Source organism: Triticum dicoccoides, chromosome 3B (genome assembly GCF_002162155.2).
Source record: "Triticum dicoccoides isolate Atlit2015 ecotype Zavitan chromosome 3B, WEW_v2.0, whole genome shotgun sequence".
Taxonomy (NCBI): Eukaryota; Viridiplantae; Streptophyta; class Magnoliopsida; order Poales; family Poaceae; genus Triticum; species Triticum dicoccoides.
Genome location: NC_041385.1, coordinates 151,883,153 through 151,900,280, shown reverse-complemented (window position 1 = coordinate 151,900,280; position 17,128 = coordinate 151,883,153). Strand labels below are relative to the sequence as shown.

At 47.3% G+C, this 17,128-nt stretch overlaps 2 protein-coding genes across 3 annotated transcripts; one reads left to right on the top strand and one right to left on the bottom strand.

Moving 5' to 3' along the window:
- The first annotated feature begins 9,460 nt into the window (after positions 1-9,460).
- On the top strand, positions 9,461-11,154 carry LOC119281015 (BTB/POZ and MATH domain-containing protein 2-like). The gene has a single exon (XM_037561668.1). The coding sequence runs from the start codon at positions 9,622-9,624 to the stop codon at positions 10,717-10,719; it is 1,098 nt and encodes a 365-aa protein (XP_037417565.1). The 5' UTR covers positions 9,461-9,621; the 3' UTR covers positions 10,720-11,154.
- Positions 11,155-11,678: 524 nt separating this feature from the next.
- LOC119275274 (NADH-cytochrome b5 reductase-like protein) lies at positions 11,679-16,328 on the bottom strand. Of its 2 annotated transcripts, XM_037556090.1 has the most exons (13): positions 16,055-16,325; positions 15,875-15,917; positions 14,866-14,941; positions 14,418-14,477; positions 14,081-14,131; positions 13,918-13,972; positions 13,704-13,774; positions 13,574-13,625; positions 13,282-13,359; positions 12,945-13,034; positions 12,747-12,860; positions 12,526-12,594; positions 11,679-12,005 (listed from the first exon to the last, which is right to left on the bottom strand). In XM_037556090.1, exons 1-13 carry the CDS (start codon positions 16,166-16,168, stop codon positions 11,949-11,951), a joined length of 930 nt encoding a protein of 309 aa, XP_037411987.1. In that variant the 5' UTR covers positions 16,169-16,325; the 3' UTR covers positions 11,679-11,948. The 2 variants fall into 2 exon arrangements, with proteins under 2 accessions (XP_037411987.1, XP_037411986.1); XM_037556089.1 differs by having other exon boundaries at positions 12,747-13,034; positions 16,055-16,328.
- Between the last annotated feature and the right edge of the window lie 800 nt (positions 16,329-17,128).

The window sequence follows — 17,128 nt, the reverse complement described above, 5'->3', positions numbered from 1 at the left end:
GCTGAGGGATCTGCTCGGGCGTGCATCCGTCTCAGAAGAACACCGTGTGTTGATGAACATGGTGATAGGAAGGGTTGCATCCGCGGAAAGAGGATTGTACAAGGCCGCCAGCAGTTTACTGACAGGCTTTGAGGTACGTGAAAAGGTGTACCTATTGGTAGAGTCGCATAGAATGCGCCCTGTATAAATAGTAGCCCCTGAGACTCTGTGTGTCGTCAAGAGTGATGGCACACAGAGGATCAAAACCCCAGGTATAAAATGTTACCTTTTTATGAAGGTGGCGAGGCGTACGGTGGCTAGCCAGACTGATGAATCTGCCGAGTTAAAGCGGCAACTGGACGTGGCAGATGCTGACATCGCGCTTGTAAATAAGCGGCTAGACGAGGCACAAGGTATACTCCATAGATATCTGATAAGAGGAGTTCGATGCTCGTTTCTTACAATATATATATATATATGCTTATTGTAGATAGTGCTGCTTCCGTAGAGAACCTTCGGGCAGAACTTGCCCAAGCCAAGGAGCAAGCAAGAAAAAGTGATGCGGCGGCCGTTAAAGCGGATGAAGAGCTGAAAGCCGAACAGGCTGCTCACTGCCAGAGTAAGAATACAATAGCCGAGATGGCTGTAAAATTGAAGGATGCTGCCGACTGCTGTGAATTTCTCGAACAAGAAAAGGGGGCGGCTCAGAAGGACCTTGAGAAGATCACTACTGAGGTCAAGGATGCTCGCTCTGCGATGAGAGATATGAAGGAGGAGCTGTGTCAGGCCAGGGATATCACGGCTGGAAAGCCTTATCTGCTGCGGATGAAGTTCGGGGATCCTAGGTATGCTCCGTTAGACCGGCAGTGGAGTGCGGAAGACACTTATCTGGATGTGGCAGCGAGTGCGGCTGACGCAACCGAACACTTCCGAGGACGAGGCGACCATAATTTGGAAGAACTGTTTTGGTCACAGTTCCACAAGCCAGAGTGCCCACTTTCGGTACCTGACCGTTTGGCCGCCTTTGCGGAGCTGAACAGGTTATCCGGACTCGCCATGAAGTATGTCGTGAGTCGTTTGTGGCCGGGGGAGCCAGAGCCAAAAAGTTATTTTGGATTGGTGCAGCAGTTCCTTGGTTCTGTGTCGCATGTCGATGTACTAAAGAGGTCAGCGTGTATAGAGGGTGCACAAATGGCTCTTGCCCGTGTCAAGACATACTGGGCGGATATGCAGGCCAGTGTTGTCGCATCCCAAGATTCGGACGAAGTCCGGGTATCTGCCGAGCACTACCTTGAGGAAGTTCTTCCGGGCGCTCGCTTAATAGAAGCGCAGTGCTCGAAGGATGTTTTGTTCGAATAGCAGGTGCTATTGTAAAAGAAATATTTTGATAGAATATAAAAGCTTTTTATACTTGTGCTTGCAAGAATTATAACGCCTCCTGTGCGGCCGTTAATGTATATGTGTATATAACCTGAAAGATGGCAGTCGTTGGCTTCAGCCCCCACGCATATAATGCGGGGGTGTTCGCAAAAAATGTGCCTTTTCACACTTAATCCAACATCTTGGTCCTACAAAGGAGGTGATGGCACGGCGAACGAGGCAACCAGACTATAACGCTTTATCGCTTTCACTTAGCCATAGGAGTTTGACATTGGGGCTACTCAATAGCCCTTGGAGGCACCACGCTCTCCCGAATCCGGGGCGCGTGTGTGCCTGACCGGGAAGCGGTCCTTCGTTAATGCGGAGGAATCCTAGAGATTCCGAGAGTCATCGAGTGGTTGACCAGTCTCTCGCTATATCATGACAGTCAGTTTTCGGCTTTCTCTACTGAGGTGCTCGCCTGGCCGAACCGGGGCACAATCGCAGTAGTTCTCCTGGTGCCGCGTTAGGCAATATAACGGAACGTAAGGCAGCAAAACACAGGAGTCGGGCAAACCCAACATTTGACCAAAGACATGATTCGGAGCTGATGCATATAAGGCCTAACTCGCGACACCGAACACTCCCTAAGGTATTCGGTCTTTATGAAGACAGGCCGAAACAGAGCCCTTGGTAGGAAAGCCCCTTGTGTCCAGGTACGCGCAAAATTCTGGCGTGGCCACATGCCAAAACGCCAGTCTCCTTCTCGGTTATGACGAAAACCGGGGGATGTTTTCAACAAGAGACAGTAAAAAAGGTTTACACAGGGTCTTAATCTGAAAAGAATCCTTAGAACGGGTCCCTACTGCACGTCTGCGCCTGTGTCTCCTTTGTGCCATATCCTGGACGGGCGTAGCACGGTGTTCGTCTGCGAAAAAAGAGGAACTTTAGTAAATAGGCGTGCGAGAAATCTATATTAGAATAAACAGGATATAGTTGGAGCAAGAAGGGAGCCGCATTGTCTCCTGGTGTGAACACGCGGAGCCCCTTGTACAGGGTTGTGCGGCTATTAAGTCCATGTGTGTTGACGCCGGACTCGTCTAGCCATGTACGGGCTAGTTTAGTGTGCGGATGTACAAGCGGCCGCACCCTTACCCGTATTTTGGGGGTCAATTGTCATTCCCCTATGATGAGATGATGCCTCGTGGGCCGGGCATTTTAAGTGTAAGGGATGCATAATGTGGTATTGCGTTAAAGCGGGCGAAAGCTTCACGTCCCCGTAGCGCTTGATAGCGACTTACGAATGGGGCGATGTGCAAGGTTAGCTTTTCGCTTCGGAAGTTGTCGGGTGAGCCGAACTTGACTTCTAACGAAAGGGAACCCATAGTCTGGGTATCTGGACATGGCGTGGCTCCTCGAAAGGAAGTTTTGCCGCGGCGTATTAGCGTTGGGTTTACCCCTAGTTTGTGGATTGTGTCCTGATATAACAGGTTTAAGTCACTGCCGCCGTCCATAAGGACTCGTGTAAATTGTAGTCCGTCAATAACCGGATTCAAGACCAAGGCAGTCCAGCCTGCGTTCCGGGCCCCTCTGGAGTAATCCCGATGGTCAAAGGTGATTGGTTGTAACAACCAGTGGCGGTGCTCCTCTGGGGCTGGCTGTATGGCGCGTGTCTTCATAAGCGCCGTTCTGTTTTGCCCTTTTGTCATATGAAGTGAATTTACTGTTTTGACTTCTTGTGGGAACTTCTTTTGTTCTCCGGTGTTCTCCTTGTGGGGCGCGTTGTCATCCTCGCTTGGTGTGTCAAGCCCCTTGTGTTCGGCATTGAATTTGCCGGACTGCTTGAAAACCCAACAATCTTTGTGGGTGTGGTTTGCTGGCCTCCCGGGGGTGCTGTGGATTTGACATATTTTATCCAGGATTTTGTTGAGGTTAGACAGCTCGTCCCTGTCATCTTTGGGCGGCAGATTTTTCTGATTTTTCCGAGAGCTTTTGAATCCGTCATTGACTGCCGTGCTCGTTGGGCTGTTGTCCTTGATACGGCGTTGTTCTTTGTTACGGCGCGGTTTCCCGTTTCCATCTCTAGGTTCGGATGTACTCGGGTCGCTGGTGCTGCTTCTTGCCAACCAGCTATCCTCTCCTGCGCAAAAGCGGGTCATGAGGCTTGTTAATGCGGCCATCGTTCTTGGCTTTTCTTGGCCAAGGTGTCTGGCGAGCCATTCGTCTCGGACGCTATGTTTGAAAGTTGCTAGGGCCTCAGCGTCCGGACAGTCGACTGTCTGATTCTTTTTAGTAAGGAATCTGTTCCAGAGTTTCCGGGCTGACTCTCCGGGTTGCTGAGTTATATGACTCAGATCATCTGCATCCGGAGGTCGGACATAGGTCCCCTGAAAATTTGCCCGGAAAGCCTCCTCGAGCGCTTCCCAACTTCCTATGGTGTTTTCGGGAAGGCTTTTAAGCCAATGCCGGGCTGGCCCTTTGAGCTTGAGGGGTAAGTATTTGATGGCATGAAGGTCATCTCCTCTGGCCATGTGTATGTGGAGGATATAATCCTCTATCCAGACTCCGGGGTCTGTTGTTCCGTCGTATGCTTCTATGTTCACGGGCTTGAATCCCGCTGGAAATTCGTGATCCAGCACCTCATCGGTAAAACATAAGGGATGTGCGGCGCCCCTGTATGCAGGTGTGCCGCGATGTTCGGGTATTTTTTGCATTGTATTGCTCGCTGGAGCTTGCTTTCTTGGGCCATAGATGGATCTGGTTGGGCAGGTTGTTTGATGCGAATCCTTAGGGGGATCGCTCGCCGGATTGAGCGCGGCGCCCTCTGTCGCTTTAGATCGATCGTTGGGTCATCTATTCGACCTGGTGGCTTCCTTGTTTTTCGACTGTGGGGGCTTTATGGCCTCTTCATCAAATTCCGGTAGTAGTTTCCGCTTCGGATTGCTCTTTGTGTGACGGCTGTTGCCGTACTTGTGTGCAGTATCCAGTACTTTGTTCCATCTGATCCTGAGCGCATCTTCTGTTGTTTTGATCCTCCACTTCTGCTTTTTCAGGCTACGTGCAGTGGCGACGAGCCTTTGGTGGAGGTTCTGATGTTCCAGCAATTTGTCCGGCGTGAGGTCGTCTAGACTATTATCTTTTTCGGGGATTGGTTGTTTGGACGGTTGCTCAATGGCATGTTCGTCTTCCGTTGATTCACCCTGCTCTATGGCTGGGTCTTTGTCAAGGTGGGGCTTTGCGTGGCGCTTGCGTCGCCGCTTTGATTGTTTTTCGAGGGAACGATCCCTGTTTGCGCCCTTTCGATCCTCGTTGTTTTCCCTTTTGGGTGTGTCCACCATGTATACATCGTATGATGAGGTGGCTTTCCAGTTCCCTATATGTGCTGGTTCTTGGTCGTCTCTTTCATCGGCATCCATATCGTCGAATTTCTTCGTCGCCCGAATCCCAACCTTGCTGACCATAGTCCGGCCAGGGCTCTCCTGACAAAGAGAGAGATTTTAGAGAGTTCGGGATATCGCCAAAGGGCGAGTGCTGAAAGACGTCCGCGGCGGTGAACTCCATGATCGGAGCCCTATCGGGTTCGATCAGAAGGGGTGCGGAAGATTCGGAGTCCGGTACGGAGTCCAGCACCTTGGAGTCACGGGCCTTGCAAAGGACTAGACTGGTATTCGGCTCTATCGCCATAGAGATTGCGGCTCCTGGGGCGGCATCCAACCGTCCATCCCTGGTTAGCGCAGTCGGCTCCGAACTAATGGTCGGAGCGGACTCCTGAGCGGCACTCTGGGCGCTGTCCGGCGGCAGAGCTAGATCATGCCCATCGAGACAGTGCAGCGTGCTCGACCGTGGCTCGAATCCATCGAAGATCAAGTCCCCGCGAACGTCGGTCGTGTAGTTTAAGCTTCCAAACCCGACCTGATGGCCAAGGGCGTAGCTTTCGATCTTCTCCAGGTGGCCAAGCGAGTTGGCCCGCAGTGCGAAGCTGCCGAATACGAAGATCTGTCCGGGGAGAAAAGTCTCGCCCTGGACCGCGTCGTGGTTGATGATCGAAGAAGCCATCAGGCCTAAAAGTGACGACACAGAGGAACTCTCAATGAAAGCACCAATGTTGGTGTCAAAACCGGCGGATCTCGGGTAGGGGGTCCCGAACTGTGCGTCTAGGCGGATGGTAACAGGAGACAAGGGACACGATGTTTTTACCCAGGTTCGGGCCCTCTCGGTGGAGGTAAAACCCTACTCCTGCTTGATTAATATTGATGGTATGGGTATTACAAGAGTTGATCTACCACGAGATCAGAGAGGCTAAACCCTAGAAGCTAGACTATGGTATAATTGTTGTTCGTCCTACGGACTAAAACTCTCCGGTTTATATAGACACCGAAGAGGGCTAGGGTTACACAGAGTCGGTTACAATGGGAGGAGATCTTCATATCGTATCGCCAAGCTTGCCTTCCACGCCAAGGAAAGTCCCTATCTGGACACGGGACGGAGTTTTCAATCTTGTATCTTCATAGTCCGGGAGTCCGGCCAAAGGTCATAGTCCAGCCATCCGGACACCTCCTAATCCAGGACTCCCTCAATGGTCTTGTTCACTCCCTTGCGGCCAGTTTCCCTATCAAGGACCTTGGGCCGTTGGAGTACTTCCTTGGTTTGGAAGTGTCGTACAATTAAGGGGGGATGACATTGACTCAACGGAAGTATTCCTTGGATCTCTTGCACCATGTGAGCATGGAGAATTGTAAGCCCACTTCCACACTGTTGTCTACCTCAGATCAGCTTTCCCGAGTGTCTGGACAACCTCTCGGTACCCATGATTCTTTCTGGTATCGCAGTGTCATTGGTGGAGTGCAGTATTTGACACACACTCGTCCGGATATTTTGTTTGCAGTGAACAAGGTATGCCAGTATCTCTCGCAGCCCACTGATGTTCATTGGGAAGCTGTTAAGCGCATTCTGCGCTATGTGAAAGGGACATTGCACACAGGACTGAAGTTTCGGAAGGCTGCCTCCACGAGCATTAGTATTTTTACTAATGCAGATTGGGCGGGATGCCGTGATGATCGTCGATCCACCAGAGGCTTTGCTATCTTTGTCCGTGATGATCGCCGATCCACCGGAGGCTTTGCTATCTTTGTTGGACAGAATCTCATTTCCTGGAGTTCTAAGAAATAGCCGACAGGGTCAAGATCCAGTACAGTGGCCTGAGTACAAAGCTTTGGCAAACGGAGCTGCTGAAGCCATGTGGGTAGAGTCACTACTCAAAGAGCTTGGTGTTTCACAGCAGCGTGCTCCCGTTCTCTGGTGGGATAATTTAGGAGCCACATATCTGACTGCCAACCCAGTTTTCCATGCACGTACCAAGCACATTGAAATCGATTTCCATTTTGTGCATGAGTGTGTTGCTTCTGGAGCTCTTGAGGTCAGGTTCATTTCCTCTAATGATCAGCTGGCTGATGTGTTCACCAAACCAGTCACTCGACAGATGCTAGACCGTTTTAGTATTAATCTAAACCTTGTACAGAGTAGAAGTTCAGATTGAGGGAGAGTGTTAAAATAGGTCTAGCGTGTCACGTACATGTATTCTGTACTTATGTAATTGTATATGCTGATCATTATATATAGAGAGACGTGGAGAGGCATTGCCCCACGGAAAACCCTAAACCCTTTTCTCAAACTCCGTGATCGACTCAAAAAATTTATGCCATCCCTGGCGTGTATCCTACATCTTTTAGAAGGCCATTGACTTGCAAACAAAACAAATTCAATTGATAAAGCGGCTACAAAGGGATAAATAAACGATGCAAATATAGTGTGCAATCCATGGTTAGCGCTTGACAGGTCTACTAGATGGATGTATTTACACGACATTTAGCATGCAAAGAAGGTTGTTTCCCTAGTTAGGGATAAGAATCCTAGTTCTACTGCCTTCCTCCAATTGAGTACCACTGAATTGCAAGATCATTAACTTGCAATCAAATGTAACGTTAATGACTAAATAACATTTGCATTACCTCGCCCTGTGATCTAGTGTCACAGCCCTAGCCTAGGGTAATGTAATAAATACATTAGAGAGCATCCATGCATCATATTTAAATTTAAAGAAATTTGAATTGAGGGAAATTCAAAGCCTCAAAATTAAATAAAGGGCAAAACCCCAAAAGTTCATTCACATTTTCCAAAACGACTTGTTAAACCCTGGAACTTTTGGCAAGAGCTTATAATAAATATAAGATTCTTCCAGAAAATTCTAAAAGTTTAAGAAGAATTATTTGGGGCTTTGGATTTAAATCACTATTGTATTTGGCTAGGTTTGTATTCTGATGTAAATGTAATACAAATTCAAAATTATGAAATTTTAGGTGTAGCCTTCAATTGGTCCAGTGTAATTACATTTAAAATTTCAGAAGAATGGATTTTATTTAAGCCTCTAATTAAATTCGAAGCAGAGGCAAATAAAAGAAAAACATGAACAAAAGAAAAATAAAAGAGGCAGGGCAACTTACCTGAGGCCAGTACTGTAGGAGCCCAGCCAACCCAAGATAGATACCAGTCGTCCCCCTAACACACGAGTGACACTGGTGAAATTCTCAAAAGAAAAAACAAGTGACACTGGTGTTCTTCTCAAAAGAAAAAAAAAGTGTAGACACTGGTGCTTGTAGTGTCATCTCTAGTTTTGAGAATGAGAAAGGCCTAAGGCCCATTTGAGTAACCTAACCGGCAGGCCGCGTCGGTACGAAAGCCCATGTAAGGAAGCATCCGGAACCTTTCCCGAAATAGAAAGGGCGCTGATCTGCGCCGGTGCGCCGGTCCAACTGTTGGGCCGGTCCAGCACCAGCGGTCCGATGCGCGAGCCGGGGTCGTCAGATTTGCGCGATCCAGATCGAGATCCCTCTGAAAAAATCTTCCTGCATCGCACAGCACCCGCTCCTCGCCCCGCCGCAGCACACCTCAGCATGCTGCACCTCGCCGTGCCCCCGCCCCTCGCCGCAGGCTGCACCTCGCCACACCCCCGCCCCTCGCCGCACGGCACCACGGGCCGCCTTCCGCCGGCCGTTGACCTCGCAGCACCCATCCCCCACCCCCCGCGGATGGCAGCTAGCCACCTCCGCCGGGCAGCCGCAACTTGGCGATGAAGTTCGTCGCAACTCCGTCGTTGCCGACCATCGACACATGCAACACTCGCCGCAGTTGTAGCTAATCCGTGAACGCTGCCGGAACTCGCCGCCGCGCTTGAAGCACCATGGCCTCGTGAATGGATGTAGCAAAACACATCGCCACTGGTAGCAAAAAACGAGGTTGCTGCAACAAAAATGTCGCCTTCGTCGTCGTCGGTCACGCCTCGGTCGTAAAAAAGCACCATGGCCGCATGAATGCATGTAGCAAAACACACAAACGGTAGTAGCAAAAAATTGACACGGTTGTAGCTTTTCTCACAAATGGTTGAAGCTTTTCCCCTCTACGATGGAAGCTTTTCTGTAAACCATTGAAACTTTTTTCGTTTTGAGCAGCGCCTGGGTGAAATCTTCCTCTATCGTTCGGTTGCAGCAAAATCACAGAGAGACGCCATGGCCGTCGTCGAGGAAGATTTCTCAATCTCTGGTTGAAGCTTTTTCATCTGCAGGTTGAAGCTTTTGGTCAAACGGTTGTAACATTTCCTCTATTTTGTTGTCTGGTTGAAGCTTTTTTATCTACCGGATGTAGCTTTTTGTGTCCATGGTTGTAGCACGGGAAAACGCCGTTTGCAACTCTCCCAGTACCGCGGTTGCAGCTCCTCCCCGTGGCCATGGTTGTAGCACGGGCACCTCGGTCCTCCCGACGTTTTGCCTGTCGCCGGTTGCAACAAAAGGGGAAGAGAGGAGGAGGAAAAGGGAAGAGAGGGAGAAGGAAAAAAAGAAGGTGGGAAGGCGAGCGGGGCTACAATCTATATCCATGGCCGACGGCGAGCTGCTCCACGCGCTACAATGGGGGAGATGAGATGGGGTCAGACGGCTGGCGGAAGGAAGAAGAAGCAAAGAAAAAAAAAAGAAAAAAAACGTTTGGGTCAACTAAACGCATGCCTGCCAGCGTGTCCCGCGCGTGAAAAAGGGAAGCGACCGGCCGAGCGCTTCGGCCGGCGCACCGGGCCCAAACACTTACCAAATAGAAAGGCTCGTCCTCGTGTTCCCCTCCTGCCCAGCCACCAGTGACTCCACTCCACTCCACCGGTCCATCCCCGCCGGATCCCACAAGCTCTGCACGGCGATAGGTAGCGACCAAGCTTCGCCGGTGATACTCAAGAGGCTCGCCATGTCCGCTGGCTCCTCCGCGATCGTGGCCGACACGGCGCGCGGGCACTACCACCTGAAGATCGACGGCTACTCGGTCACCAAGTTTGCCCTCCCTAAGGGAGAGTGCCTCAGGTCTCAACCATTCTCCGTGGGAGGCCGCCGCTGGGTCATCGAGTACTACCCCAACGGCGACCGACTCGTGGCCGCGAGGTACATTTCCCTCCACCTCGTCCTCGACGACGTCGTCGCCGGAGAAGTGCGTGCGCAAGTCCAGTTTGGCTTTGAGGCAGACGAGGAGGAAAATAAGCCTGCGCTCTCCTTTCTCAAGAGGCGGGGACGGAAGCCCGCGCCGTTGAAGCTCGGCAAGGTGGAGGCCCCCGTCCGCCCTGATGTCTGGGAATGTCCCAAGTTCGTCAAGAGAAAGGCCCTGGAGAAATCCAACCATCTCAAGGACGAGTCCTTCACCATCAGGTGCGACATCATCGTCCTCAACGAGTTCCGCGCCAAGAAGGGGCTGCCGCCGGGCCCCGCTCTCAGATCCATCCCCGTGCCCCCGTCCGACCTGGGCCAGCAGCTCGGCGACCTCCTCGCGGCCAAGAAGGGCGCCGACGTGGTCTTCGAGGTCGGCGGCGAGACGTTCCCGGCGCACCGGTGCCTGCTCGCAGCCCGCTCACCAGTCTTGAGCGCGGAGCTCTTCGGCCCGATGAGGGAGAGCACCGGCGCCGGCACGGTCCGTGTATCCGACATGGAGGCGGGTGTGTTCAGGGCGCTGCTCCGCTTCGTGTACACGGACTCGTGGCCGCCGGAGACAGCGGAGGAAGAGGAATTCGCCATGGCCCAGCATCTGCTCGTGGCGGCCGACAAGTGCCGCATGGAGAGGCTCAAGCTGATCTGCGAGGACAAGCTGTGCAAGAACATCGCGGCGGGCACGGCGGCGAGCATCCTGGCGTTAGCTGAGGTGCACCACTGCCATGAGCTCAAAGGTGCATGCTTCCATTTCCTCAGCTCTCCGAAGAACCTGACGGCAACCATGGCCGGCGACGACTTCGAGAATCTGCGCTCAAGCTTCCCTTCTCTTGTCAAGGAGCTGATTGCCAAGTGCTCGGCCGACACCTAAGCTCAGTGATGGTTGATCGATCCTCTGATGCTCACTAATTATGCTCTGCTAGCTACCGGTAGTGCATGATGGTTAATTAACTAGTGTACTAGCTAAGGTATCGCTGGGAACCATCACATTACGTCTCTGCTAATATGGTAAGCATGCTTACCATATTATGTCTGGCATTTAGTAGTTTGCTTGTCATGTTCAAAATGGCTACATCCGCCGTAATTTCATTGCATGTGTGCAAAACCTGCAAATTAATCAGTAATGGAGGGGATTGTGAGTATCAGGTGATATTGCTGATTGAATCTCCATTTCTTCTGCAAAACAATCCGTGAAACATTTGTTCAGGATGCATCTTCCATCTATCACTGTCCACTGCAACATGCATATTGATTTTGAATTATCCGAAGCTATGATTTTGTCTGCAAAGGCCGGGAGAGCTCTCTTCCGTTATCTAACAAAACACAACCAGCGAACACTTACGAATTCGTCCTTAAAAGACGGATAAAATACCAGCTGAAAGGGAATAGTAAACGTTAGCCACTGATAAAATAATCGCTGGCCGGCAGGATTTGAATTTGACCTGAAGGAACAAGGGCATGCATAAAAGAAACCCACTCGTTGAGATCATGGCACGCTTGGCTTGTGCTCCCTCCGTTTCTAAATATTTGTCTTTTTGGATTTCAAATGAACTATCATATACAGATGTATATAGACATATATTAGAATGTAGATTCACTCATTTTGCTCCGTATGTATTTACTTATTGAAATCTATAGAAAGACAAATATTTTGGAACGGAGGGAGTACGTATCAAGCTGTCACCTCATTCATTCCAGTTGGCTTGTACTCCCTCCGTCCGGAAATACTTGTCATCAAAATGGATAAACGGAGACGTATCTAGACGTATTTTAGTTTTAGATACATCCCTTTTTATCCATTTTGATGACAAGTATTTTCGGACGGAGGGAGTATCAAACTGTTACCTCATCCATTCCAGTATCGTAGAGAGAACGGCCCGGTTAAAACAACACCGCCAACCAGGCGGCGTCAGGTTATTCAGGTGTCCATGCAGCGCGCACAGATGACAAAACGGAACCAAACCGAAATTCTTACAAAAAGATGCACCATACTGTTCTGAGTTTGGCACTAATTGCCGTGGCGCGATAAGAAAAAAGGGTTCAGCTGCGGTTTATTTTACTGCCATGGCAGTCAGCGTTCCCTACGTTCCGGTGATCGACTCAAAATTTGTATACCATATCTGCCGTGTATCCTAAATCTTTGAGAAGGCCAGTGACCTGCAAAAGAAATCAAATTGGATTGAAGAAGCGGCTAAAAGGGGAAAATAAACGCTGTAAATAGTGTACAATCCATATCAATGGTGTGCTCCCTTGTTAGCTCTTGACAGGTACTCCCTCCGTCCCAAAATTCTTGTCTTAGATTCGTCTAAATACGGATGTATCAAGTCACGTTTTAGTATTAGGTACATCCGCATCTAGACAAATCTAAGACAAGAATTTTGGGACGGAGGGAGTATATTAGATTGATAATTTAGCATTCAAAGAAGGTCATTTGCCTAGCCAGGGATAAGAATCCTAGTCCTACTGCCTTCCTCCAATTGAGTACTCCCTCCGTCCGGAAATACTTGTCATCAAAATGAATAAAAGGGAATGTATCTAGATGTATTTTAGTTTTAGATACATCCCTTTTTGCCATTTTGATGACAAGTATTTTCGGACAGAGGGAGTACTACCGAATTGTGAGATTGTTAACTTGCAATCAGATGTACTGTTAATGACAAAATAACATTCGCATTACCTCGCCCTGTGAATAATCCTTTGCCTTATCTCCAGATATGTGATTCATCATTCCAGGAGGACCACAAACCTGACCAAATAAAAACCACGATGAAAAAGATCTCCTAATAATCCAATTACAATATAACAATGAGGTTACAGATATCCATAAACAATGATTCATTGACACTGAGGGAGATAACAAACAAGCTACCATGTTCAGAAATGTCAGAAACTACTCACAAGAATAAGAGAATCCTCCCCTGGGCCTGGCAAACCTTTCAAAACCATGTCCTTTGATATGTAGCCAACACCACCCCTCCAGTCACTTGATGGTTTATCGACTGTATAAAATACCTGAAATGTTGCAAAGATATAGTGCTTAGCAGTAACTTCACCCATGTGGCAACTGAGCAACCCCAGCAATACACCAATGCTAACCTTGAAATTAGGATAGCTGCTAGCAAGTCTATCTAACTCCTTTTTCAGCAAGATATCATCTGGTGACACATTGGCGTAGATCAAGGAAACCTAGACAAGAAGAACAAAAGAAGAATAAGATTAGAATATACAAGGAACATTAACCCAACGATAGAATACTGATGTTGCTTGTGAAAACTGTGTATAGAGACGTTAATCTGCCTTGCAGCATCACAGATTAGGGCATAGTATTGCAGAATGTTCAAGACTTCAAGAAAAATATACTTCTCAACAAAAAGCATATGCATCAAAGTGCATGAAGTCAATGCAAAGAAGCAGAATTGTGATGACAGTTTACCTGAGTGTTGTCATCAGGGTTTTTCAGGATGGCCCTAACAACTTGCAGCATTGGCGTTATGCCAGTACCACCAGCAACCTGGAAGCATAGGAATAAACTGCATTTAGTATATTTGATATGGCTACAGAGCCATGCTTTAACAGAAACAAAGAGGAAAAGAACCAACTGCTCGAAAGCTGTTAAACTAAAGTTATAAGTAAAAAAATAACATGAGTATTAGTTTCTCAGCATTGGCCTTGCTGAAATAAATTAAGAAGGTAGATGCTTTGCTAAACTTAAGGTTCTGCCTTACCATGCCAATTTGTCTTTTCATATTTGGGCTATATCTGAGCTTTTCAATGGGCCTATAAGGGAAAGACTTCAGTCACTGAGAGGTAACAATATATGTGACGCAGCTAAATCAGATTTTCATTTCACTTTACCCTTTGACTTCGAGAACATCTCCTGGCTTCAAATTAGCAAAATGCTGAGACATTTTCCCTTCGGGATAAACCTGTGCAATAGAAGATCTTCTCAGTATTTTATGATTCCATTTTCAAAACAAGCTAGCAAATTGCAATAGCACAATAAAAAGAACCATGAATATTCACAAGCAACTAGCAGGTTATGGAATGTAGACATCAATGTTTCTGATACCTTGATTAATAGGTCGAAATATCCTTTAGAATCTGGGTCAGAGATAGGTGTGTACCTGCAGACAACAGGATAAAAGTCTCGTTCGAATTTAATTGATCAAAATTACTAATATAAATTAGGTTACCATATGCGAAAATGGAGAAAAGCTTCTGTGTTTGCTTACGGGCGAATAACGTATTTTCTTTTTCCCTCCACTTCCTGACCTATGGGGGCCCTGAAATGATATAATTGTTTTTGAATGATTAACATATGTGCAATAATGTGTTTGCCTGATAAAAATGGCATTATTCTTAAGCAATAATTATTATTAGATAGATAGAACAGTGGTTTACGTTATGGTTAATAGAACAGCTGCTTAAGTTAAGGTTATTAGAACATCATCAGGATCTACGGCATGTTGGCATTTATTTATTCATTTGGCATGACTGCGTTTAAAGTTCAGAGAAAAAACCTCTTAGCAGAGATATCTTAGGACTTGGAGACATAAAAAATAGAAATACCTTGTTACGAGACATGAGGCAACATCCAGACCCAGCTTAGTAGATGGGTCAAACGAAAATCTGCCAGGTAAAATCACTTGCATAAGACGCAAAATATGAGAACATTACAGATGAACTTACAAAATAAAACAGAATGATAAAGAGCTGATATTTCAAAGAAACATTGATTTGCAAATGTAAGCTTGCGTCATTTTGGATTCTTTATGATCTAGTCTACTAAAAATTTGGTATGAAAGTTGAGTGACAAAAAAGAGAAGTTGTTAACATGAACAACAGAAATCGAAGGTGAATTCAGTAACCAATACGTATAAGCATTGTATTGGAACATACAGACATGCTAGAAGATAATCTACACAGTAACGATATATCTGCCTATACTGTCACGTAACACAATAAACTATTTAATGCAATCATGTCATCACAAAAGTAGAACTACGGTAACCATTACCTGAATAGCTCTGAATCATGACTAACTGTTGCCTTCTCCTGGAGCTTGAATTCTAACCATTTCTCAGGGTTAAGAGCTGAAAAAAAAAGGACATAAAGCATTAGTTTACAACTAAAAGCACAACTGATACGTATTGTCGCACACTGAAATAACTGAATTGTCTAACGAAAAGGACCACTCTAAACTATAATAAGCTAGCAACCTAAAACTAGAGTTTGGACTCAGGATAACAGGATTCACAGACTTTGAAGTTTAAAGATCATCGCACTGAATGTCATATCTGATTCTAAGCAACTAAGTCTTGTAAAACAGCTACGAAGCAGCATCTCACTTTGGAACAAGGCAAAGTAGTCAAATTAGGGTAAAAAAAGGCCACTATACTTAATGGCTAGACATAACTCTTGACAGCACGGTTTCTATCCGCTCATGCCAAAATCCAGCATTCCATCATCTGACAACATAAGTTCATGTACACTAAGTAACTGACAGAGGCATCAGACATGTCTCGATTAACAATGAGAAGCCTTGATCTATTGTTCATAACAAACGGGTGCCTGGCAATGCTATGCGTTTAGGGTTTAATCTTGTGTACTGTGGGATCAGCCTCCTGTCAGCTTGGATTGCACACCACATTTTGCACACTCTCGGTGCATCTATACACAAAGCACTTGTGTTTTCTCGAAACAGGAAAACAAACAGATAATAGGAGATTTTTTACCACACTCTACCAATGCTCCTGACCCAAAAACTTTGTCTAGAAGTCGCTGGTTCTCCGCGAAACTAAAGTGTGGAGATCAAAAACTTCTGGCTGTACACATCCTTTGCGGGTTCAATTGCAGAAGCACGCATCAGGCATAATATTATGTTCATTCATTTGCTAAAAATGAAATGGCATGACATGGCAAATGAGATACAGACTTACAAGCAGAATTGCGTAAACTAGCAAACCCCTACACCCACTAGATCGAGAGGAATTTCAAATTTTAAAACGAACAGAGCTGGAGCTCACCAACTTTGGCAGCGGCATCTTCCCCCTTCTCCTCCATGTGCGCCTGCAATCATTCGGCACCGTGAGGCAAACATAAACCTCGCTTCTTCCCCATACTAGCCACGACTAGATAGTACAGTAGATACGAAGAGAGGGGAAAACGAAGGGTAAATGGAGGGGAGGCGCAGGCAGGTCTCATACGATGGTGGGGTTCGACGAGGCGTAGAAGAGCGCGGCCCCGCCAACGGCGGCGGCGGCCAGCGGCGCGCGGCCGCGGTAGGTTCCGGCGAGCCTACGCATCAGCAGAGCCGCCATGTTCGAGGCGGGAGGGCCGCGTCGCGGCGGAGGGATCCGATCTGGCGAGGGGCTCCTTCGCCGGCGCGGCGTCGGTGGTGGCGGAAATAAAGCGGGGGGCGGTTCCGTCTCGCAACGGAAGCCGATCTGGGGAGTAGATCGGGAGTGTGGTACTGTGGTGTGGTGTGGTGACCTGTCTGTGTGTACGTAGAGATTTTGTGTGGGCTTTGCCAGTGTTTAACGATCCCTTCGATGTGGAATTGAAAAATGGGAAACATTTTCATTTTTTTAATAATTATTGTAGACAGGTTGGCCTAGATTATGCACTGGTTTGTTTATTTCCTTGAGGATTTTTAACCAGCATGATGCACCAGATTTACAACTGGTTGTGGAGTTTTGTGGTGCATGTTATTGCATGAGGTATTCAAATGATCGTCGTTGTTTCTTTGTAAATATCACTGCAAGGCGATCGTTATACCTTTTTTTGTCCCACGTCACTTCGTGGTCCGGACGTGGATGTTTAGCAGTTGGTTATGTTGGTTATGGTGAAATTTTTTGTGTTCATTCCTAACGTAGTTCACTGTGACTGATGGCCTACAAGTTGTCACCAAGAGTATGGCATCTTCGAGGGACATGAATAATCTGCTTCCGGGCTCAAATACACCGCATGAACAGTAAATTCAAAAAAAAAGTAAATCAATCAAAATGAACATCAACAAATTTTCGAACATCCTGCCAAATTTTACCTTGAAATGACATCCGTAGAGGCCTGTAAAAAAACAAAAATTGAGGCTTAAAAAGACACATTTTGGAGCACTCATTTTTTTGGCACACACCTCTACAGATGTGTTTTCATGGCGAAATTTTGCTAGATGTTGTATTATTTGTTGATGTTCATCCACAAAAAATATCAAAGAAAATAGTATTCTTTTTCTGAATTTACTGTTCATGCAGGTGTATTTGTGCTCAAGATTGGAGTAA

What these genes read in the sequence shown, in the direction of transcription:
- LOC119281015 (XM_037561668.1), top strand. Translation starts at nt 9,622, where the DNA reads ATGTCCGCTGGCTCCTCCGCGATCGTGGCCGACACGGCGCGCGGGCAC.
- LOC119275274 (XM_037556089.1), bottom strand. Translation starts at nt 16,168, where the DNA reads ATGGCGGCTCTGCTGATGCGTAGGCTCGCCGGAACCTACCGCGGCCGC. An exon ending in GCCTCATGTCTCGTAACAAG is followed by an intron (nt 14,132 to 14,417) that starts GTATTTCTATTT and finishes ATATCATTTCAG; the next exon opens with GGCCCCCATAGGTCAGGAAG. An exon ending in TGAAAAGACAAATTGGCATG is followed by an intron (nt 13,360 to 13,573) that starts GTAAGGCAGAAC and finishes CTATGCTTCCAG; the next exon opens with GTTGCTGGTGGTACTGGCAT.